Genomic DNA, 24,793 nt, shown 5'->3' with positions numbered 1-24,793 from the left:
AGTGGACTCCTAGCAAATAGTGACGAAATTTGTGTAGAGCATACACTATAGCCAATCCTTCCGTCTCTGTGGTGCTATAGTTTCGCTCTGCTTCGGTGAGCAGGCGACTTGCATAATGTACAGGGCGATCCAGTTTGAACTCTTTGCTAGGCTGAGTCAGCACAACACCCACAGCCAGCAGACTGGCATCTGTATGCACATGAAAATGTAGGGCCCAATCCGGGGCAACTAGAATAGGCGCTTCAGTGAGACGTTTTTTGAGGTATGCAAATGCTTCGGCCTCAGGTGTTGACCACCGGAAGGGAACAGGAGCACTGGTGAGGCGGGTCAATGGTTAAGCCACCTGTGCATACATACGTATAAACCTGCGATGATAGCCGGTGTGGCCCACAAAGCTCTGAACACCTTTGGGATTTATGGGAGGAGGTAACTTCAAGATTGCCACTATCTTCTCTGGGTCAGGTGCCAAACCTTGAGCAGACACCACATGGCCCAACAGTGTGCCCTCTGTGACCAAAAAATGACATTTGTTCGGATTGAGCTTCAAACGTGCCTCTCTGCACCTGAGGAAGACTGCAGAGAGTTGAGCAAGATGCTCCTTTAGAGTTTCTACTGGGGTCGAACATTGAGCACCCGAGAAGGTGGAAAAGTCGTCCATGAATATGCGAAGGTGATCAGTAAGCAGAGGACAAAAGATGAGATATACTATGCGATTGAAAGAAGGCGGTGGATTTTTAAGCCCAAAAGACATTCTAGTGTAGATGAAAATACCCCAGGGAGTCACAAAAGCTGTTTTGATTTGGTCGTCAGGATGTATTCCTAACTGATTGTAGCCGCTGAACCCGTCCATAAAACTATACAGTACATGGCCAGCGACATCTTCGAGGACTCTCTCAGTGAAAGGTGTCGGAAATCCATCCGGGATTGTGACCTTATTCAGAGCCCGATAGTCGACACAAACTCGAATTTTGTTGGACTGCTTCTTTGGGGCAATAACCATAGGAGACAACCATTCTGAGTGCTCTACTGGTACAATAATACCTGCTTCTTGCATTTTTTCCAACTCGATTTTGACTGTTTCTGCATACTTGGGATTCAGTTTGTAAGCCCGTCCTCTGACCGGCTTGGCTCCCTCAACCGGAGGAATTGTGTGGACTCCTATCTCTGCTGGGATTCCTTCGAAGTCGTGGTAAGACCAGGCAAACACATCTTTGAAAGAGCGCACGAAGGAGATTACCAGGTCGAGTAGAGCGGGGTGATCCCATAACCAATTGGCTAATAAGATGGGCTGATGGTTGTCAGGGCTGCCTAGGTTGACCTCTTTGGCTCGGTCAGGCGGTGCAGTGGTCGAGGCTGCGTCAGGGGGAGAAGACTGTGCCGCCTCTGTTAGCCTTTGGCCATTATGAGCCGGCGTCTGATCAATGTTGAAATCAGCATACTCTTCCTGCAACCAACCTGATGGAAGCTCTGCATCGAAGAGGTGGCTTCTAACCACTGCAGTAAGTCTTCATCGGACCCATCGGGAGGGACCGGCTGCTCCAAGTCAGGGTTGGACTCTACTGACAAAGAGCTATGCTGAACGACCGGATCCATACCTCCTTCAGGACGAATTTGTTGCATTGGAGAGCCAGGAGTATGTATCCACATGGCGTCGGTTCCCCAGTGGTGAAGTGCTTTCGTATGTCGCAGCCATGGCCTACCAATCAGCAAGGGATAACCTCTCTCTACCTGGGGAAGATTAACTACCACAAAATCCAAGTTAAAAGTGAAATCTTGTACCTTCAGAGGCACCTGGTCGACTATGCCCACTGGGTAGACTGTTCTCTGATCAGCCAATGTAACAGTGAAAGGAGCAGGTCGGGTAGGCTTTAGACCTAAGGCCATCATAGTGAATTCGGGCATCAAATTGATTCCAGATTCTCCATCAACGATGATGCCGGATAGCTGGTGCCCAAGAATAGATACAGTGAGGCGAGGACTTTTATAATTGGTGAGGGGAGCAGATGGATAGGAAATCAAATAGGACTCTGAGGGCTGTACAGGGAGGTGCCCGCCACTAGGTCAGTCCCCCGGGTATAGAGACTGAATGATTGACAGGGTGTCACTTCTAAGTGTTGCATCGAGCCTTAGCATGTCGTATAGTGACACATTATGAAAAGTATTTTTCAAGATGGCTTCTGCTATGGGCTTGGCGCCTTCGAACTGGGCTCCTTTTGTGACCTTAATCTGTTCCAAGTTAGCCACTGCTTCTAAGAAGGCTCCATCAATGTCAGATAACAAGGAAGTTGGTTTGCTCTGAGCAATTGGGAAGGACTTGTCCTTTGGGTCAGGTAGACCAGAGTGAGGAAGTGGAGACTGGCGAGGTGGTCCTGTGGGTAGAGTGAGACCAAGAGCTGCTCTTTGTGCCCGAGTAAGGACACCAGCAGGCTCCTCCACTTGCAGAGGCTTAACCACATGAGTAGCAGGTGAAGGTTGAGGCACGGTGTTCACAGTAATCAAATTTATCTTCGGAAAGGTTTATTCGGGCTGGTTCTGAGTCGAGCTTGAAGACGTTGATGCCCTTTGCTTGGGACAATCTTTACTGTAGTGATCCTTCGAATCAGGGCAATGACGACAAGGAGGGGACCCCTCGGGTAAAGGACACTTGCTGTGATAATGCCCATATTCTCCGCATCTGTAGCAGAGTATGGGCCGATTGGAAGGACGAAATGGGGGACGAGGTGGTTGCTGCATGGAATTTGAGGCTGAGGTGTAGAAACTTTGGGGAACTGAGGGAGTACTGGCATGATATGTGGGGTGCAAAGTTGTTGTGCATACCTTGCTGCATAGGGGGTGTTGTCACCAGAGGAGGCAACTGGTTTTGATGGCCGTAGGGTGAGACCATGTTGGATGCAGGTGCTAGCCCTTGTTGGAGAGAAGGACCAAGATTTTGCTATATATGACGCAATCCCTTGAGGTAGTAACAATCCTTATCCTCATGTCCAGATTTTTCACAGAAGTGGCAGTAAACCCGAAGGGGGCATTCTTGTGGTGGGTGCCCTGGAGAGCGGCATGAGCTACACCAAACCATAGCCTTAGTCTCTTGCTGACACTTGAACTCTTCTAACTCGCGCTTAATCTGTTCCAATGCCTCATTATGTGTAGGCTTCTCTTGACTAAGAGAGAATGACCTCTGCTCTTGAAGAGCTCGTTGTAGCTTTAGGGCTTCCAGTTCCCTACGTAAAGAAGTTAAAGGATCAGTAGGACTACCTTCCGAGAACACAGAGGGAGTATATATTTGAGGAGAGTTGTTGAAGAGCTTCCTAGCTCCCTCTATTCTAGTAGCAGCTGCGATGAACTCGTCGAGAGTGGCGTCGGGTCGGAGACTCTCTCGGAGTTTTTGCTGAGAAGTTTTGGGAAGCGCCTTCTCCACCCACTTTTTAACCATGAATTCACCGGGTTGTTGGGGAAGCTTGGCCACCAGCGACTTAGTTTTCGTCATAAGCTTCGCAAAAGTCTCCTCAGGCTTGAGCACCATGTTGGCCAACTCATCCAACACCTTCTCTTGGTAGTCACCCGGCCTGAAAGCTGCACAGAACTGCTGTCTTAAGGCTGCCCAAGTTGCAAAATGGTTCTCTGCAAATTGGCTGTACCATTTATCTGCTAGGCCATCCAGGGTGGATGGAAATAGTACCAAGTAAGCATCTTCTCTGTTCAGCCCACGTCCCCTACAGAGAGATACAAATCTTCTTGCATGGTCGTCAGTATCTTTTGAAGACAGCCCTTTGAAGGTAGGGAACTTGATGTTCACCTTGGCCAAAACACTAGCTAGTGGCTCCATGATTCCTTGCTGAGTCTGTTGCACAATAGCTTGCTGTAGCAGAATAAGAGAGAGCTTTTCTGGAGAAGGTGATCGCGAAGATGGGGAACTTGATGACGAAGGAACGGGTGAGAGCTTTTCTGGAGAAGGTGATCGGGAAGATGGAGAACCTGATGAAGGAATGGGTGATGTGATATGTGGAGGTATAGGTGATGAGGTTGAAGGATTTCTACAAGGTGTCAAAGGTCGTCTTCTGTGAGTACTTCAGAGGACTCAGTAGTGGGATTTGACGCTCAACTGACCTCCTTGTATGTGTCATGCAGTGACCTCCAAACCAACCAAGCTTTGGGCAAGAAAAGCTTGAACTGGCTGAAGACTGGTCTAGACTCTACTAGACCAGACGAGTGTCTAGACCAGCTGGACCAGGGACGAGGAGGACTAGACCAAGGTCTAGACCAGACAAGTGACTAGACCAGCTAGACCAGGGTCGAGGGGGTCTAGATCAGAGACGAGGGCAAGTTGGACAAGGGTGAGAGGGGACCAGACCAGCAAGGCGAGAGACTTAGACTGCACAGGCGAAGCGAAGAAACCAGCTACTCAACAGAGTGAGACTTCAGTTGAGGTCCCACCGTGATCGCCAAAATGAGAGCACCTGTAGCGCGGATAATGTGTCGTGCTCTCTACAGTGTGGGTGCCCCTCAGTGCAATGTGCGTGACAATCTCACTCAAACAAATGAAAACTCTCTGAAACAGAATGAAACACAGAAACAACGGATAACAACACAGAAACAATGGATAACAACAGAGACACAACAGTGGACCAGAACATGTAGACTCGACTAGCTGAAAGAACCATGTACAGACTCTAGCGTGGCAGCACACTCAGCTCCAGCCCAGGACTCACAGGTACAAATGGGGTGTCGAGGCTCAGATGTGCAGGGATGGTGAAGCAGTGCTCTGTGTAAGACTTCCGCTAGACGACCACGTGCAAGATAAGATAGAACTGCCCCAAAAACGACTACTCATATGTACAACCATAAGAGCCACCAACGGCCCATAAATGTCCAGCCAGCTAAGTCTATCTCCAAACTGAGTGGTGGTGGTGACTTGGCCACGATGTCCACTAGACCACCGTAGGTACCCTACCACGTGTCACTCCCAGCCCAAAGGGTGCGTCCAGTGTGAACCAGACCAACTGTAGCTAATTGTCCAATTGCCTGTTCTGTGAAGTGACACTGTAGCCCTGCTACAAGTGGTCAAACTGTGGTCCACCATAAAATTCATATCTCACCAATGGTAGCTCCAAAAATTATGAAAAAATTTAAGGTGATTATTCAGCTCGTGGGCTATATTTTGTGTGTTTGTCATTTCTTTAAATTCTGAGCAGAGATAGACGCCAAAAATCTCACCAAAAAGCCGATTTTTTATGCTTGCAAAGGTCTTTAGTGGCCCCCTCCTTTGTTGAATTTGCACAATGCATCCAAGAGTAAGCCTCTTCTTTGTCATGTCATGATACAAAGCATCCAAGTTATCTATACACATACATGGAGGAGGATTATTGGTGAATAAAGAAATATATACATGGTGGGATTAGTGTATGGACTATTCATGGATTTTAGCTCAATGAGCACATGTTGTTAGAATAATGAGTACATAATTAATAAAATATGGCAATATTATCGATAGGGAAAAAGATATTGGAATCATATGATATGGTCCCTCTTTTATATTATTTTGGGTGAAAGAGGAAAAGTATGCAAGTAAATGAGAATTATATAATAAAAGTGACCAAGGGAGTAGGAGCAGTTTTTTTTTTGTTTTCACAAGGGTGAGGATAAAAATGTGGAGGTGATTTGTATAAAAGAAAAATATGAGATTAGAGGATATACACATTGGCAAAAAATGTACTTATGGTGCAAGAGGATGAAAAAAGGCGTACATAGGTTTAATAAAACACATCTAGGTATAAATATTTAAATAAAATATCATAATAATTATAATAAAAAATCCCTATATTTAGACGCTATATGTAATGAAATATTTACATACAAAAATGTCATAATATACATTTCTTTTTTATTTTATTTATTTTTTTGGCTCAACTAGCACAGTGACTAGCTAATTGAGGGATTTTACTCACACACACACACCTATGTACAGTGAAAGGATGAGGATAACCACAGTGTGTGAGTGATTTGATAGGGTGAGGTAGCTCACTATGGTAATTTTCAATAGCCAAAAAACTGCTATCACTGTGAAGGAGGCGGGTCGGGTAGGTTGTAGACCTAATGCCAACATAGTGAACTCAGGCATTAGGTTGATGCGAGATCCACCATCCACTATCACTCCTGAGAATTGCTGCCCCAAGATGGACATGGTGAGACGAGGGCTTCTATTATCAGTGAAGGGAGCAGCGCGGTAGGATATCAGATAGGACTCTGATGGTTCCACATGAAGGTGCCCACAACTAGGACCTGTGCCTGGGTAGTGATTGAATAACAGCAAGGGTATCACTCCGAAAACTCGCATCTAGTTGAAGCATGTCATAGAGCGAAATTTGTTGGAAAGTGTCCTTCAAGATGGTCTCATGAGTAAGCTTTTCTTTCTCTACTAGTGTTTTCTTTGGTACTTTAATCTGCTATAGGTCAGCTACTGCTTCCAAGAAATCCTCATCAATATTGGAGAGCAAAGATGAAGATCCTTTCTTGGCACTAGGGGATGGCTTGTTGGCTGCTAGAAATGGGGTATTCACTGGTGAGATAGTGGGTGGAAGAGTCGAACTCGTTGGAAAGCTGAGACTGAGGGCTGCCCTCTGGGTCTGAGTGAGGACATCGGTGGGCTGCTCTATGTGCTCAAACTTGTCATGAGGGGCTATCACATCAGTAGAAGGTGACGGTTGAGGGATGATGCTAACTGCTATCAGATTGATTTTGAGAAAGGTGAATTCAGGTTGGCTCTGACTTGGACTCGAAAATGTAGATGCGCATTATTTTGGACAGGGCTTATTGTAGTGATTCTGAGCCTTAGGGCAATGATGGCAAAGAGGAGACCCTTCGAGCATGGGACATTTGCTTTGGTAATGTCCATATTATCCGCATCTGCAACACAAAATGGGCTGATTGGACGGGTGAGACAGGGGATAAGGTGGTCGTTGCTCCTTTTGCATGGAGGTGGAGGCTGAGGTGTAGAAGCTCCGAGGGGCTGAGGGAGCATTAGCATGATAAAAGCTCTGAGATGGAAAAGTGCTTTGCATTCCTTGCATAGGAGCTGTAGTCAGTAAATGTGGCATGTGGTTTGGATGGCCATAGGGGAAACCATATTGGATGCAAGTGCCAACCCCTCTTGAATAGGTGCCAAGCTTTGTTGAAGCGTAGGGGCGAGGCTCTGTTGTAATTGCCGGCAATCCCTTCAGATAATAGCAATCTTTGTCGTCATGTCCACGCTTTTCACAAAAATGACTGTAAGCTGTTCGAAGCGGGCATTCCTGTGGAGGGTGTTCGGGAGTGACACGAGCTACACCACACTATAGGCTTAGTCTCTTGCTGAGCCTTGAGCTCTTCTAGCTCACGCTTGATTTGATCCAAAGCCTCTTGGTGTGGAGGCTTCTCCTGTCACAAAGAGAAGGATCTCTCCTCTTGAAGAGCTCGTTGTAACTTTAGTGCTTCCAGTTCCTTGAGTAAAGAAGTCAAGAGGTCAGATGGATTTTCCTAGAGTAGTGAGACAGTCTCTACCCGAGGAGAGTTGTTGAATAACTTCCCTACCCCTTCGATCCTAGTAGCAGGAGTGACAAACTCCTCTAGAGTGGCTTCAGGTCGGAGACTCTCTCGGAGTATTTGCTGAGAAGTCTTTGAAAGAGCCTTCTGCACCCACTTCTTGACCATGAATTCTCCTGGTTTCTGGGGAAGCTTGAGACTTTGTCCTTGTCATGAGATATGTAAAAGTCTCATTTGGCTGGAGCACTAGGTTTGACTCATCCAAAACCTTCTCTTGAAAGTCACCTGACTTGAAGGCTTCACAGAACTGCTGTCGTAGTGCTGTCCAGGTTGTGAAGTGGTTCTTTGTGAACTGATTGTACCATTTGTCTGTTAAGTCATCCAAGGTTGACGGGAAGAGTACTAGATAGGAGTCTTCTCTGTTGAGGCCACAACCCCTGCAGAGGGAGACAAATCTTCTAGCATGGTCGTCTGCATCCTCTGTGGAGAGTCCTTTGAAAGTTAGAAACTTTATGTTCACCTTAGCCAGAACGCTTGTTAGCTCCTCCATGGATGCCTGCTTAGGAGCCTATTGCTCTAGAGCTTGGTGTAACACAGTTGGTGAGAAGGATATCGGGGAAGGTGACTTGGGAGGGGAAGAGCTGGTTGAGGGAGTGAGATAGATGCGTGGGAGGGTAGGGGTAGCGGGGCTGGTGGACTTCTACTTGGCAAGAAAGGTTGGCGCCTTCAATGGTAGTATTTAACAAGGTTCAATAGTGGGCTTTGTCGATCTTTAGACTGCCTGATATGTGTCATGCAGTAGCAACAAACCCACCCAGCTCTGGGAACAGAGACCCTTGAACTAGCTGGATGCACTAGCCCAAACCCGACTAGATCAGACTAGACTCGGCTAGACCACTCCTGCTAGATAGGGACGAGTGACTAGACCGCTCAGCTAGACCGGGACAAGTGACTAGACCACTCAGCTAGAGCGGGACAAGTGACTAGACCAGTTGGTCGAGGACTAATGTGGACTAGATCAGCTAGACCAAGCTGGACCGGACCAATGTAGACCAGCTGACTGGCATAGGCAAGGTGCTTAAACCAGCTAGCTCCTCGACCTGTACGCTCAACGGAGTGAGACTTTAGTTGAGGTCCCACCGGATGTGCCAAAAATGAGAGCACTTGTAGTAGAAAAAGTGTCTCGCTGCTCTCTATAGTGGGTGCTTCTCAGTGCAATATGGCTGAAACCTCACTCCAACAAAAAGAAAACACAACACAGCAATGGGCTAGAAACTGAAGACACAACAATCGACTCACAACACCATGGAACTCGACTAACTCATGGAACGTGTACAGACTCTAGCTGGCAGCGCACACAGCTCCAAGCCCAAGACTCAAAGGTACAATGGGGGTGTCGACGCTCCAATATGCGGAGAGAGTGCAGATTTGCGGTGTTGGACACAAGACTCAAGACCCAAGACGCTAGACTATAGAAAGTAGATAATTCCCCGACGACTAGAACCAATCACACAAGACTCAAGACCCAAGACGCTATACTATAGAAAGTAGATAATTCCCCGACGATTGGAACCAATCACACAAGACTTAAAACCCAAGACGCTAGACTATAGAAAGTAAATAATTCCTGTAACAGACTTGGACACTCCAAGTCAAGAATCAACCGCGACAGAACCAAATAACCACTTCAAAACAATTCACAGATCACAATAGATTTGCACTGGCCTGGCGGAGTTCCGCGCCTAGAGATATTGGCCCCAAAGACTGGCGCCCCTTTCGGTATTTCTTTTTGTATTAATCAATCATCAAAGTACAAGAGAGCGGTTAGGGTTTCACTCTCAGACTCTGCGTCCAGATGCTCTGAGAAGTGAGGCCCTCACCACTAATTTAAAGGTTACAAGGGATGCCCAAAAGCAGAGCCCCAAAAGCTTTTAAAATAAAAAGCATCAGTTCTCTCTCTCTTAGAGAGTCTTTTTCTCTTTTTTTTTTAAAAAAAAAAGCAAAATTCGCGTCGCTCATCATTTCCCAAAAAAAAAAAAAGATTTTTTTTTTTAGAGCCTCCGCGATTTCCGGAAATTAGGGTTTCTGGCAGAAATTAGGGTTTTTGGCAGAAATTAGGGTTTTTGCTATCCGCCACGTCCTCACTTTGTGACATACCCCCCTCTTGAAAGCATTGTAATCGACCGCGATTACACCTGCAAAACTCACAAAAGCCATATACCGTTTTAGCAGACACTGACTGTTAGTACCTACGTACTAGGAACACACATCTAGCACATGTACAAAATCGACAGTCACATCACACGACATCGCAGGACATCACATGACATTCAACATTCATTCGGATCTTAGACCATGATTTATCGGCAATGTAGCTAGCAATCACATCTAGGTCCAATCGGGACCTCATCGATGTCCGATTGACTAACCCCTATTGCAACCATGTCTATTCGAGATCAATCAGACCAAAATGCTGCAGTCATTTCGTCTATCAGTTCTTGCACTCACAAGAAGTCAAGACCAAATCAGTATCATAATCAGGAATTCCATTTCATAAAGTCATCCAGCAGAATATTGTCAGCTCTCTGTATCCCTGAAGCTCAAAGAGACATCAGTGACTTTATTATCAAAATCGAGGCATCTGTTGACAAGGGAGCGGAGTGACTCCCCTCTTGTGCATCCCATTGCACCAGATCTTCGGCCAAGCTGAGTTTCTGGGTTCCGTTTGGAGTAGACTATGCTAAACCAAAACATTGAGGTAAAGTTTCACAATGCGAGGAGTATCTGCTAGGTCCTCCTCCTCCATCCACTTCGCATCAAATGCAGGAAAGTTCTTGAACTTAACCAAGAACCGCCTTCAGACTTTACCTTTCTTCGTATCATTATGTGCCAAAATCTGTTCAGGAACAAGGATCTCCTCGTTTTCTTCCACTGCGGGTTGTTCATCAGGCTCCCCATCATCAGGCACATCACCCTTAACAGGGTTCAAGAGACTCACATGCAATGCATTATGAATCCTCCAAGTATCTGGCAGTTCCAATCGAAAGGAGACATCATTTATCTTGTCAGTGATCTGGAAAGGTCCCTAGTATCACATACTAAGCTTTGGAAAAAGCCTCTCCTTTCCCTTTTTCTTTCGTAGACGTGCCTTCTCAAAAGTAAGAGCACCCAATCATCCTCCTTTAATTTCAAGTCGCGACGACAGCGATCTGCTGCCTTTTTCTGTCGTTCTTGAGACTCCTGCAAAGTCTCGCGAATATTCATCCGCTTCAAATATCTAATCTTTCGTGCTCAGGAAGGATGGAACCTTCGCAGCACTTTCAACAATCTCACACGGCGTCTTCCCCGTCGAAGAGTGTATCGTGTTATTATAGGCAAATTCCACCAAAGGTAAGTTCTTTTCCCATTGAGTCTTCTGATCGCAGATACAAGACTTCAATAAATCTAAAATCATTGAATTGGCAATCTCAAATTGCCGTCAGTCTGCAAGTGGAACGATGACGAGAACTGCAACTGCGTGCCAATGTTCTCCCAAATTGCCTTCCAAAACAAACTCATAAATCTGGGGTCTCTGTCGGAGACAATCGTCTAGACGTGCCATGTAATCGGAAAATCATCGTGATCTTTCTGTGTTCTCAGGAGATCAAAATGAAATCCATTGCAATACTTTCCAGGGGTGGGTGGGTACGGGTAAAGGCTGTAACAATCCCTGTGCCTTATGCCTGTCAAACTTGACCTTCTGGCATACCAAGCAACTGCGCAGAAACTCTTCCACATCCTTTTTGAGTCTCGGCCCAAAGAAGTATTTCTCTACCCCCTTCATGGTGGTAGCAATGCCACGGTGACTCGTAAAAGGTGGACAGTGACATTCAGTCATAACCTTTTCCCTCAACGGCTGTGTAACGCACAACATAGTCTTTTTCATCAAGTAGCCTTCCCGAAGGGAGTATCCAACTACCGTCTCCCCATCCCGTATTCGTGTGAAAATATCTGCAAAATCTGTATCTGTGGCATACTGATCGACCATATCCTCGAAGCTCCTATGATGTATCGCGGAAATAGCTAGAACCAACGGTTTCCGAGACAAAGCATCTGCCACCACATTGTTCTGTCCCTGCACATGGACAATCTGGAAGTGGAACTGTGACAAGATGTTCGCTCACTGCATCTGCTTTTCGAAAGCTGCTTCTGTGACAAGAAGTAGCGCAAACTCTTATGGTCTGTAAAGACAGTAAAATCCGCTCCGAGTAGGTAATGCCGCCACTGAGTAAGAGCGTGCATAACCGCCAAAAGCTCTTTCTCATAGATCTGTGCTGTCATCTCCGGCCTAGAGGACAAATGGCTCTCGTAAGCTATGACATGGCCTTCTTGGATCAAGACCGCACCCAGACTATGACCACAAGCATCACAATATACTTCAAATGACTTCTGCAAGTCCGGCAAAGTCAAAATAGGTGCCGTAGTCAATTTCTCTTTCAATGTTCGAAAGCCAGTCACCTTTGTGGGTCCCCATGAAAAAGGTACTCCTTTCTGAGTCAAGGTATGCAAAGGGGAAGCAACCTCTGCAAACTTTCGTATGACCCGCCTGCAGTACGAGCACAGTCCCAAGAAGCTTCTAACTTCATGGACATTCCTCAAATCGGGCCAATCACGGATGGTCTCTATCTTGGCCGGGTCCATTTGCACTCCTGCTGCTGCTGACACAATGTGTCCCAAAAAGTGTATCTCTGGTAGGAAAAATTCAGTTTTCTTTTTGCATTAATCACTAACGTGTGATCTCATAATGCCTGAAAGACTTGAAGCAGATGATCTCTGTGTTCTGCCTCATTCTTGGAGAAAACAATGATGTCGTCAAAGAAAGTGCCAACAAATAGCCTATACTCTCGAAAAATCCTGTCCATCATCCGGTTAAATGTCGCAGGAGCATTGGTTAAGCCAAAAGGCATCACCAAAAACTCAAATAACCCAAAAGTCGTCCGAAAAGCAGTCTTGTAGACATCTCCTGGCGCTATCCTGATCTAGTGATATCCACTCTTCAAGTCAATCCTGCTAAAGCACGAGGATCCCTTCAACCTGTCGAGTATATCATCGATCCTAGGAATCGGAAATCAGTTCTTGATGGTGATTTCGTTGAGAGTGCTATAATCGATGCACATTCTCCAAGATCCGTCTTTCTTCAAAACCAACAACACTGGAGAGCAATACGGTGAAGTACTAGGTTGGACAAGACCCTTTTCCAAGAGGTCTTTCACTGGGTTCATAATCTTTTCATTCTGTACTCGGCTCACACGGTAAGGTGGCCGATTCGGTGGCGTGCTTCTAGGTATCAGATCGATGGTTTGATCTTCAGGCCCTCTGAAAAGCAATCGGCATGAGTGTGGAGAAAAATCTTGGCGTTCTTTTGATCAGGTCAAAACATATTCAACCTTTATCCATCGTTCAGTTCTCTTCCAAAAGAATGAGTAAGAAACTGAAGTTCATCAAGTACTATCTCTAAGCCCTTCATTTATCAAAGTCGCTTTCTCGGCCCGGTAGTGAACCACGGCGTAGTTTTTGTGGTACCAAGGGATCCCGAGTAGAATGTCACTCGCGTGCCCTGAACACCCTTGTCATTGCAAACAAAGTTTGCCAATGCTCGGTGTAATGGCAACATCCCATCCGGGTGCCAGTCGAACTACCTCCGCCTGTGGCGTCAGTCTTTTGGGCGTAATTTCCAAATCGAGCCGCCAATTCCAAGTGAAAAGAAGGTGGCCTTGGCTCCTTCAAAAGAGCTTCCTGAGCCTTCACTTTGTCCCAAAAGCGGCAAAGTTTGTACTTTCATTCATTATATTCGGTGCAGGTCCCACGCCATGTGGTACCAGTTCTGCTTTTCTATCTGCCTTTTCTGCCACATTCCTCAGCTGCTCTCGAACTCTCAGACCTGTGGTCATCTTTATCATTCTGTTCCTTCTGTGCCTTTTTAGGGCACTTCGCGGAGATATGTCCATGTTCCCCGCATCCAAAGCACTTCCCCTCTCGGATGAAGCGAGCTCTCTCCTCAGGAGTAAGCTTGGGTCGTGCATCTTTTTTTCTCTGGGTTGCTCTTTTTCTTTTTACTTTCATTCCCAGAAGTCTGTTCGGCTCGTTGTGTCATGGCCTTATCTGTGGGGTAGGTCAAACTGCCAGAGTGAATGGGAAAGCCCCGCTTCGCATGACTCATCGACTCCTGAATAGAAGCTGACTTCTGTTCCAAGCAGTGATCTCGGATCTCTGTAGGTAGACCCAAGGTAAACCGCTCAATCTGTTCTCTGAACGAGATCTTCTTGAATGAAGAGGCGGGTAGAAAAGAGCTCCAGAATTTTTCACAATAAGCATTGATTGTATCTTTCTTGGTCATCCGAAGATGGTTCCAAGCAGTTCGTATATCTCGCTCAAACTCTTGAGAAAACCAAGAAGAAATAAAAAGCGTCTTAAATTTCAGTCATTTAACTGGCGCACTCTTGTTAAAAGAAGCGTGGACCACCAAGTACGAGCATTCCCCTTAAGGTAAGAGGTAGCTCTCCGAATCTTGGAGTGCTCTGAATAGCGTCCTCCCGCGAAAGCGATGTCAAACTGCTGTATAAAAGACAAAGCCTTCGGAGCATCTGAGTATCCTGAAAAAGTATCAAACTTGATCGAGTGGCCACCATCCTTAAACTCTCGGACTTTCTTGCTTTTATCTTCGAGAAAGTCATACTGGTTGGCTTTGTAAAAATTCTTCTTGTTCGCATAAAACTTTCCGTCATCGGAATCTGAGCTGTCTGTAGACGAGTCCTCAGTAGAACTGTCAGTCTTTGGGCGAGATGTAGCCTTCTTTGCCTTTTTCTTGCCCTTTCCGAAGCTTTGTTTCTTGCTTCGCTTTTTACCTTTTCTGTCTTCTTCGCTTGAATCTGAAGAGCTAGAAGAACTGTCAGAAGAAGAAGAAGAAGAAGAAGAAGAAGAAGAAGAAGAAGAAGAATTGGGTACTCCTTCAAATCGAACACGCTTCTTCTGTTTCTTTGCCTTGTCAAAAGTCGATTGACGACCCAAATATCCTGGGAAGTCAGTACCTTTCTTTTGCTTTTTGCCGTGCTTTTTGTCTTTCTTTTGCACGTCGAAAAGTTGAGCAATCCGTGCATCAACCACGTTCTCCAGTTCCTTCTCCGTAGATTTCTTGGAGGCAGAAGGTTTCTTGAGAGCGGGTTTCGGGAGTGGTGTTGTGGTTCTCTGCCACTCCATCTGTACCTCTTCCAAAGAGGTGTGGTTCATATATTTTGCCATATTCGGGTCCTTGGCAAAACTGAGCATCATCTTCGTTGCATCGCCGATCAATGGACGACGCGTCATCTCTCTTTGATCCGCTTGAGTAGGCCGAGGCGGGCCATACTCTCTGCCAGAATCTTCGTTGTGATCCCAGCCCGCATCTCCAGATGCAGAGGGAGTCGACTGATCATTGCCTGAAGCCATAGGTGCCGTGGAAAAAATTCGGGGATCGGATTTCCCGTAGAAGAGAAATTGGCCGTGCTCTGTTACCACTGTAACAGACTTGGTCCAAGTCAAGAATCAACCGCGACAGCACCAAATAACCACTTCAAAACAATTCACAGATCACAATAGATTTGCACTGGCCCGGCGGAGTTCCGCACTTAGAGATATTGGCCCCAAAGACTGGCGCCCCTTTCGGTATTTCTTTTTGTATTAATCAATCATCAAAGTACAAGAGAGCGGTTAGGGTTTCACTCTCAGACTCTGCGTCCAGATGCTGTGAGAAGTGAGGCCCTCACCACTAATTTAAAGGTTACAAGGGATGCCCAAAAGCAGAGCCCCAAAGCTTTTAAAATAAAAAGCATAAGTTCTCTCTCTCTCTTAGAGAGTCTTTTTCTCTTAAAAAAAAAAAAAAAGCAAAATTCGCGTTGCTCATCATTTCCCCCCCCCCCCCCCCCAAAAAAATATTATTATTATTTTTTTTATAGCCTCCGCGATTTCCGGAAATTAGGGTTTCTGCTGTCCGCCACGTCATCACTTTGTGACAATTCCCCGACGACTAGAACCAATCACACATATATACAATCATCTAGAGCCACCAACGGCTAGCAAAATATCCGAGTTCAGCTAAGTGTATCTCCAAACTGTGGTGGTGGTGATCTGGCCACGGTGTCTACTAGACCACCACCCGTATTATTGCCACGTGTCTCTACCCAGGCGAGAGTCCGTCTAGTGTGAACTCTAGACCAACTGTAACTAATAGCCTGTCCTGTGCAAGTGGCACTAGCCTTGCTACATGATGGTCTTTATCCTCCCAGATATGGTCCAGGTTTGCAGTGTTGGACACAAGACTCAAGACCCAAGATGCTAGACCATAGAAAGTAGATAATTCCCCGACGACCAGAACCAATCACACATATATACAATCATAAAGATCCACCAACGGCTAGCAAATATCCTAGTCCAGCTAAGTCTATCTTCAAACTATGGTGGTGATGATATGGCCACGGTGTCTATACTAGACCACCACCTGTATCACTGCCGTGTGTTTCTACCCAGGCGGCGAGAGTCCTTCCAGTGTGAACTCCAAACCAACTGTAACTAACTGCCTGTCCTGTGCAAGCGACACTGTAGCCCTGCTACATGATGGTCTTCATCCTCCCAGTTATGGTCTTCACTAGGAGGCTGCAGCATGGTCAATTAGTTACAGGCAATGTATTTTATTTGCTTATTTTTTCCACCTCCTATTATTGTATCTTTGATGTACTTAATCATGAATGGAGGTCTCTTCTATCCTCCATAACCTATAGCTAGTACTTGAGCCTCATGTATTAGGTTGGCTTTACCTTACTACTGATCCACCTGTTTATGCTAGAGGAAAATTAGTGATCCACCTCTTTATGCTGAAGGAAAATTAGTTTCATCCTGTAGTTTTGTGTTAAACCTCTCTTTGCTTACTACAAAGAAGAATGAAGTCTGCTTAACTGGGGTTTTGTTGGAACATCTAACTGTTTTTCTTCTTGTAGATCTTGATTCTAGCAGACGAGAAGCTGGAAGAAAATGTTGTGATTGCTGATTCTCGCTCTTTGGCAACACTGCTTTTGATAAGAGACATTCAGGTGAGGTTTTGTATTTTGTAAGAACCATCTCAGTGCTTGATAACCAAAGATAATTTTAAGGAAAGAAATGTATTTGGGCTCTCAGCTCTCGTCCTCGGCTACTTTTGAGCCTTACTAATAGGTAATTGTGATGAGTAAATGTTTCTCAAACATCCGCAATGCAACAAGAAAATTGGAACCACTTCTGCCGCACACTAGTTTTCTGCCGCTTTCTGACCGGGGGCTATATGATACACCTTGGTTTGTTAGCAGGCATCATAAATTATCTGTGCTCATTTGTTCCCAACAAAACTTTGAGCATGCCCTTTTAATCATACGTAACATAGCAGTAGATTGCATATCCCTTACTTCCAATGTGCAATTTTCTTTTGAGCAGCTGCTGGCTCTTCTTGTTTTTCATATCCTTTCTGAATGTGTTTGATGGCAAATTTTGTAGTAAAACATCTGATGGATTTTCTGGGCCAAAGTACTCACAATAACTCGCGTTTTTCAGTCAAAGCGATTACCTATCAGCTCCTCAAGAGTAACTCAATTAAGACGACCAGGCTTTATTCATGGATCTTGGATTGGTGAAATGCAGCAGGCTTCAGACAAGTCAATCATCATCAGTGAGATTCTAGATTCGCGAACAAAGCACTTGATTTCTGTTTCAAAAATTGGTGACTATGTGCTGTCAAATGAGCTTGTGAGTATGGCTCTGGCGATGGTTGCTGAAGAGAAGCAAATCAATCGTGTGTTGGAAGAGCTTTTTGCAGAAGAGGTAGGGGCCTTCGGGGAGAGATTCTTTTGTCATAATGTACTAATTTGAAATACACTAATGAAAGTAGGAGCTTGAGAATTTGCATATACATTACAATGGAGGAGTCAAATGGCAGTTGTACACCAAATTCCTTTGCAGGTCCTTCAGCACTGACATGCTGAACAAATTCTTTTTGTCTTGGACAGGGAAATGAGTTGTACATACGATCAGCAGAATATTATCTGTACGATCAGGAGGAGCTGAGTTTCTTCCAGATAATGCTGCGTGCTCGTCAGAGGAATGAGATAGTTGTTGGCTACCGTCGGTCATCCCATGAAAGAGCCATCATAAACCCTCCTAACAAGGCATTGCCTCAGAAATGGTCAATAGCAGATGTTTTCATCATTCTTGGATAGAACACATGATACGGTGGCAATGCTCCACTGTTGCCATATCCTGCCATTAACCTTGCACGACGCGGTGGCTTGATTTTTGGGAGTCCAGCTTGCAGATTTTTAAAGAATGTAGGGAAGAGATATCTCAGCAGAGGGAAAGAGACTCCTTGGTTTATGTGGTCTGCATTAGTCATTTAGCAAAGGAAGCCACCCACTACCAATGGTCTTGAAGCTCTCTAATTTCTTGATCCTCTGCTCCACAGAGGCTGTAGTAGTAGACAGATCTCTATATTTGTTTGCCATGCAGGTATGTACCTCCTCGATGGCCAATTTTTTCTAAAGGATAGAGTAGTAGACCTATATCAAGAACTCTGAAATTGACCAGCAATGTCTTATGCTCTTTTAGACAAAGGTTGAATATTCTTTCCATTTGGCTAATGGACTTAAAATCTACAATTGCTTTGGAAAGGTAGGAAGGGCCCATTTTTGTGATGTGCCTTCTTGTATTACTAATATTAAATGATGCATGTGGAGTATCACTAGCCTAAACCTCTAGGTTAAAAATGAAGGGCTCTTATCTCCCTTTCGAGGGCACCAACCTTTAGCCAAGATCCCTTTAAGCCACTCTTCAAGAGGAAATGTTGTAAAGTAAACTGTATTTTAGCCATATTTAAACTTCAAAATCTAGATGGCATTTTTCCTTTTCACCGACCACTTGTCTCACCGGCTCAAGGCTAAGTGAGACACACTTTTCCGTAACATTGGCATCGGCAAAGAAGAAGACGAAGAAGAAGAAGAAGAAGAAGAAGAAGAAGAAGATGGCCACAACTCTTAGGTTGATACACCATGCAGCTTTGCTTGGCTGGGACTGTTAGCATCGAGCATAATGGTAGAAAGGTGGTGGACGTGAGCATGGAACCAACCAACCAACTAGTGATTATACAATGGGGGTTATGTGTCTTATATACTAGCCTCAGCAAACTGCCCTACTGAGACTCTGACAAATAAGTAAAGTAAATACCTAAAGCAAAAATAAATATTGGGATCACATTAGGCCGGACTTGGTTTCCAACACATGCATTTGTAGGGAGCTTCGTTTGTCCCTCTACCGCTCACAAGTCTCTCTCTTACTGAAGCTCGCTTGAAATCTGACATCGTGGCCACCACCACGTGGTGCCGATCTCCTCTCAAATCTTTGTCCGCGTTATCTCTACTCATGATTGCCTTTGCCTTTCTCCTGCAGTTATAATGGCGACTCTCGGATCTCGTGGGTACCGAGGCAGGTAATTGAGCTCTCGCGTTGCCGTCCTCATCAAGCTTCTCTTTGCCTCTATCCTCTAACGAGCTCGTATGTTTGCATTTGGCTTCACAATCGTGAACGAAAGAAATTGACGTTTTCCTTGAGAACCTTAGTTCTGAATAGGCCACTAACTGGGTACTAGTCGAACCACTTTCCATAGCCATTTGGTTGTGTTGGTCATTAAAGGCCGAAGGGTCTTTGCCTTTGTCCTTTTCTGTGCACTTCCATTTCCCTTTGGCTTTCAAATCTTGAAGCCAATGGATGTTCAACTTCCTTGGGGAGTCCGTGCATGCCAAGGCCGCTAACCGACTACTCGTCCAATCACTATCCATAGCCAAAAGTTGATAAGGACAGTCTTTGGAGCCACCTTCTCCACCAAACCTTTGAAAACCCGTAAAGCCTGTTCTTGAGAAGCATCTCAATATGCTGCAACTTCAAGCATGTTGAGGCTCATGTTGACCAAGGGCGTCGCAAGCCCCACAAGTGACCAAACCACTACTCCAGCTTTGCATTTGGTGTCAGATAGGACGCAATCCACATAGGACGCAGCCCTACAGTGTCTCTTCGCTGGTGAAGTCATGAAGACACAACGTTTTGAGATGTTGTCATACTCTAGCTTTCCTAATTTCGTAGGTTCGTCTAGCTTTCCGAGACGCTTCCTAGCATTTTGAAGCGCTTTACAAAGTGAGCATGAAAGACACAAGAGTATGTCCTTTGCGTTTTGAAAGCACCGGTGCTCCACAAGCCAAAACGCAGTCACGTAAGCTTCTCTTCAACACATGCAATTTCTCTTCTTCATGTTGTCGCTTTCCACAATGCGGAAGCGTAGCGCAATGGGGAGAATACGAGAGAGGGAGAGACAGGGGGAGAGAGATTCCTGAACCAACCAACTCGGCAATGAATTAGTGATTATACAATGGGGGCTAAGTGTGCTTATATACTAGCCTTAGCAAATTGCCCAACCCAAACTTTGACAAATAAGTAAAATAAGTACCGAAAGTCAAAATAAATATTGGGATCACATTGGACCATTCACTTGAGTTGCCATAACTTTAACATGAGGCTATTGTAGCTAGGCATGTTAGCAGCCTTGGGCTAGGTGAGAGAGCACATGATGGCAGACATGCACCTGTAGGTGGGTGTGCCATTAGGAATGACATTTTTTTACAATGCATACACAATTGGCTTTTAAAATAATGTGTCTTAGCTACCCAGTCCTAACATTTCTTTGCATTAGATGCACTAAATGAAGATGTAACTAAAGCTTTGTGTTGGACGGATACGCCGCGACGGACGTCAGCACAGCGAGAAGTCACCTAACAAAATTTGTCAGCTAAGGACTAAGCTCGACCCGCAGGCGCGTGGAAGCAAGCATAGGGTGTCAACCTACACTCGACTGACTCCTAACTAATTCCTACAGAGGTCCTTACCCAATGTCTAAGTCAAAGCCTTCAGGAGTGCATAAGAGAAAACTTCCTACAACGCTTTTTAGAGCCGAACACCCATCAAACAATTTCGAAACACCACAGAACTTGAAGGAGACCCTACTAACACCAATAGGTCGCTCTCCCTAAGGTCTATGAACCAAAACCCCAACCCAAAACACCCGGTGCAAAATCACATAGGATGTGTGGCTGAAATTTGCAAGTCTTCGTTTTCGAAATCTAAAGTGCCTAATGTGTAGCTCTACTCAATGTGAACGCGTGGATATGCTGCAATGCAAAATTCGACAACGCATGCTTACGGAATCACCAGATGAAGCTCGTAGATGGAGCTCGCAAAACCGGACCGTACGCGTGCAATGTAGGTATCGGCGCGCAGCTCTCGCCGAGGGCAACATGCTGCACTTCTTCGCACTCGATTCCGACCACCGGTGCACACGTAGCGTCAAGATGAAGCTCACACTCTCTCTCGTACACAGTACGTTCACTCACCGACTTCAAAACTTTTTAAAATGACAGATTTTTCATTAAGGTCATAAAATGGTATAAATACCTTACAATTCTCAAACCCTAAAGTTCCAAATTAACCATCTACTCAATCTAAATGTCAAAACTGGGATACAATTTGGAAACTTCTGTAAGCCTCAATATTTACAAGGTGAAATGTCAGGTTTTCTTAATAAATGAATAATTACAAAAAATGATGATCTGTCGATCAGTCAATGTTCGTAGGGTGTGTCCAGCTTCTAACACTCCTCCCCTCCTTGCTCATGTCGTCCCGGACATGGCTATTGAGTTGCTTCTTCATCTTATGGTTTCTCGCATCTTGAGCAACGACTCGTATCCTGCATGTAAATCCAGTAGTGTTGGGCCGAATATATCAGTGTTGATGGTGAAGAAGCCGGTGTAGAAAGCTTCTTCAAAGGTCTGGAGGTGATAGGATGGCAAAAACATGATCCTTTGATACAATGCATGTATCACCTCCTTGGAAGGCTGACCAGACAGATCGTATGCACATCTGTAAGTATCTTGAAAGAAGAAGATAGTGTTTGTCGCCTTGCCCGGTTTGAACTTTTCAAAAACTGCCAAAAGGGTTATGCAAATCTTCCTCATCATAATGCAAGAAAGGTCAGGCGAGCCAATGAACAATTTGAAGGGACACCATGTATTGAAACAAGCCTTTAGGGTTTTCACCATATATTGAACACTTATTCTCTCACCTGCCTTCCAGCCTGGCAGCCTCGGATAGTTTAGCCAAGTGGGTTGGCTTCTTTGTAGTAGCTCCTGGGCCTTTCGCGTCCGCATCCTTGGTAGAGGGCAGAATCTTAGGTTATCTCTGATGATTTTGGGTGCCTCTACCAGATGGATTAGGTACTGTGGATACTTGGTCAGCCATGCGTTTCTCCACCTGGGCTGGGAGTCGACTATCAACTTTGCCCCTTCAGGCTTGGAGATATCTGCTGTGTAGAGTGGTACTGTTGGCTCTTCTCTGATTCTCTTGCTGATTGTGGCGGCTTCGTACTTTAGCAAAGGATATGGGAGAGAGGGCTGTAGCGATTCACGCCGAAGGTTTCTGGCGTCTATCTTCTGAATGGTCATGGATTTAAAAACCCTCTGCTCCCATTCCAAAGCTTCTTTGGCCCTTTCCCTGATTTCTGCTTTTATGGCCTTGCGCAGCTTCTGTTCCTCTTCTTGTGTCAGATCTTGTGGCTCTTGAGAGGGTCCTACAAGGATTTCCTCTTGCATGGGTGTGTCCACATGATCTGCCACATTCTTTAGGTCTATGCCTTCCATGGCTGCTGGCCCTGTGCTTGCTTGCTCTTCCACATGCTGGCCTCTTAGCTCTTCTATCTGCTTTTGGAATGTTTGTTTCTCTGCTTCAGCTTGTTCTCCCATGTTCACGAGGAGGTCGTTCAAATCGGCGTTTATCTTCTCCGCCTCCTCGAGCTTTCTCTTGATATTTTCTAGCTCGTCTTGCATTGCCTTTTACTCTTCTTCCATGCGTGTTTGCATAACCACCGACCCTTCTGCCATCATCAACCTTTGCTTCTTCTCTAAGGTCAACTCTTTCTGGAGCTCTTTCATTTGTTCTTCATAGATCTGGCTCTCTGAAGTGGTGTGAGTCGAGCTAGTAGCTCTGACAGGAGATGCCCGTAGCCGTTGGATGGTTTGGTCTTTAACTTTAAGCTGGTCCTTGAGCTCAAGGACCTCATCTTGGCTAGCCTCCTGCTCTATTTCTTCCTTCTCTTTGGCATTTCGCATGGCCTCAAGCTCCTTGGACTCCTCAGCAAGTTGTAGGGTTAGGTTATCCCTTTCTGTCTCTGCATTCGTCAATGACTTGCTGAGTTGTCTATATTCCTCTTTGGCTCCTTGCAGTCTTTGAGCTGCTTCCTGATTTTCTCTTTCAATTTCTTGGCATCTTTGCAATGCTTTTGCCAGACTGGCTTGCAGCTCTGTCTCTCTCTGTATCTGCCTTTGGCTTTGTTTTTGTAACGTGTCGACTTCAAGTTTTATATGCACTTTAGTGGCTTTGAGAGTTGCCATTTCACTTTATGAGGCCATTGATTGTGCTCTTAGCCCGGTTAGCTTGGTCATCACCACATCCCAATCATTGGTGGGTGGGTGCAGGTCCACTGTATTAGTGGCCATCTCCTTGAGCTCCACTAACTGCAGGCTCTGCATTTGCTCTTTGGGCCCCGTGCTTGCCAAGTCAAATGCGACTGGGACAGCCTCTTCTTTTGTATATTCGGCAGCTAGTAGATCTAGATATGTGTTATACCTTGCTTCATTTGGCTCTTGCTGCTCACTTTTAGGCTCAGTCTCTTCTTTTGGTTCTTGTTGTTGGCTTTGTTCTTGCTTTGACTCTTCTTGATCTTCAGGTTTGTCTTGCTCCTCTTTCTCTTGCGTCTGTGGAGGGCTACGAGGAGGTGGTGAGGACGGTGGGCTTGACTCAGGGCTGGACGGTGGAGCTGTTGGCTTTTTCTTGAAATCCCTGTCTTGTCTTTCTTTCTCTCTCTTGGCGTTCCTGCTCCTCTAGCAGTTGCCATCGGACTTGCTCCACTTCTGCTTCCGTAAATGGTACATGTGGGATATTTTCCGTTGTGGCATTCAGAATCTCAAAATTCTTAATATAGTCGTCAAATCTGTCTCTATGCACTCTTCGGGATGATCCCGACATTGCTTCTAGAGACGGCTTCCATAGCTCATTCAAATTTCTTTTGAGGGCTCTTTCGGCCTTGAAACTTTCCATTAGCCGCTCTAGCCGTGCCAGTTTCTGTGATTTCGTCTCTTTCACTGGCACTTGGACAGATTCCTTCTTTCCCTTCTTTAGCTCTGGCTGCTCTTCTTGCACGGTTTCTAACCGGCGTTTCAAACGGGTTGCCACCCTTGGTGCTTTGGGTTGTTCCTCTTCCTTATCTACCTTGAGCCTCAGCCAGTCATTCTGTGATGGAGGGTTGGGCCATCTTCCCTTGGCGTGCAATGCCTCATAAATCACTTTCGTGATTAGCTCACCCGGCACAATGTATGTGGAGTTCTTGTTGCCCATCTTCACCAGCTTATCATGTATATAAGCTGCATAACTGATTACCTTCGGCTTGCTCTTCTGCATTGCCCAGGTGAATGTTGTGGCAATTGCTCCCGGCGGCATTCTGTACTTTTGTGGCCGCTTGGTACACATATGGAAATACTGATTGTACAGCTGACTCATGATTGCCACTTTAGGGTTGTCAATGTCTTCAAAAGTGTAGTTGCCTTTCTTTTCTGTGTACACCTTTACTTCGTCTCTTCTTTTGGTTACACCATCCCCTTTGTTGGAGAGGTCTAGTGCAACTGCCACTACTCTCTCTGTTATTAGAATCTTCGTGCCTTTGTTGGAGAGATCTAGTGCAGCTGTCACTACTCTCTCTTTATTAGAATCTTCGTGCCTGGCTTGCCCTGCAGATCCGTAACTCGGGCCACTTCATCTTCTTTGATTGTCGTCACAAATTCGCATACTCTTTTTATGTCAATACCTCCTGGCACAGCTTCAAAATAATTGTAGAGATCAATCTTCTCCAGATATTCTGCCATCTTGCTTCTGACGAACTCATTGAGCTCTCGCGGTAGCATTGGTAGCTCTATCACATTTCCTTCGGTGTCTTTGAACACGCCTTGGTAGATCTTTAGATCATTTGACTCTAGCAGGTCTTTTTGGATCCATATGTTGGTTGGATTTAGAGTTCCTTCTGGTATGACGAAGGGCTCTCTTCTTCCAAATAATCCTTTATGGTCATTCTTTTCTTCTTTGCCGGTGACTTTGCGGC

At 45.5% G+C, this 24,793-nt stretch overlaps 1 protein-coding gene across 1 annotated transcript in view; it reads left to right on the top strand.

Annotated features, from left to right (window-relative positions):
* The window catches only part of LOC147460393 (putative ion channel POLLUX), a 100,923-nt gene extending 82,704 nt beyond the window's left edge, over positions 1 to 18,219 (top strand). The window contains exons 10-12 of the mRNA XM_086511476.1: positions 16,521 to 16,613; positions 17,107 to 17,373; positions 17,559 to 18,219. Of these exons, the coding sequence (XP_086367602.1) occupies positions 16,521 to 16,613; positions 17,107 to 17,373; positions 17,559 to 17,768 (570 nt within the window). The 3' untranslated portion in view covers positions 17,769 to 18,219. The remainder of the gene's footprint in view (positions 1 to 16,520; positions 16,614 to 17,106; positions 17,374 to 17,558) is intronic.
* The last annotated feature ends 6,574 nt before the right edge of the window (positions 18,220 to 24,793 follow it).

Source organism: Adiantum capillus-veneris, chromosome 4 (genome assembly GCF_014529385.1).
Source record: "Adiantum capillus-veneris isolate H3 chromosome 4, ASM1452938v2, whole genome shotgun sequence".
Taxonomy (NCBI): domain Eukaryota; kingdom Viridiplantae; phylum Streptophyta; class Polypodiopsida; order Polypodiales; family Pteridaceae; genus Adiantum; species Adiantum capillus-veneris.
The sequence above is the reverse complement of the archived record's forward strand: the minus strand, read 5'-3'. Positions and strand labels throughout refer to the sequence as shown.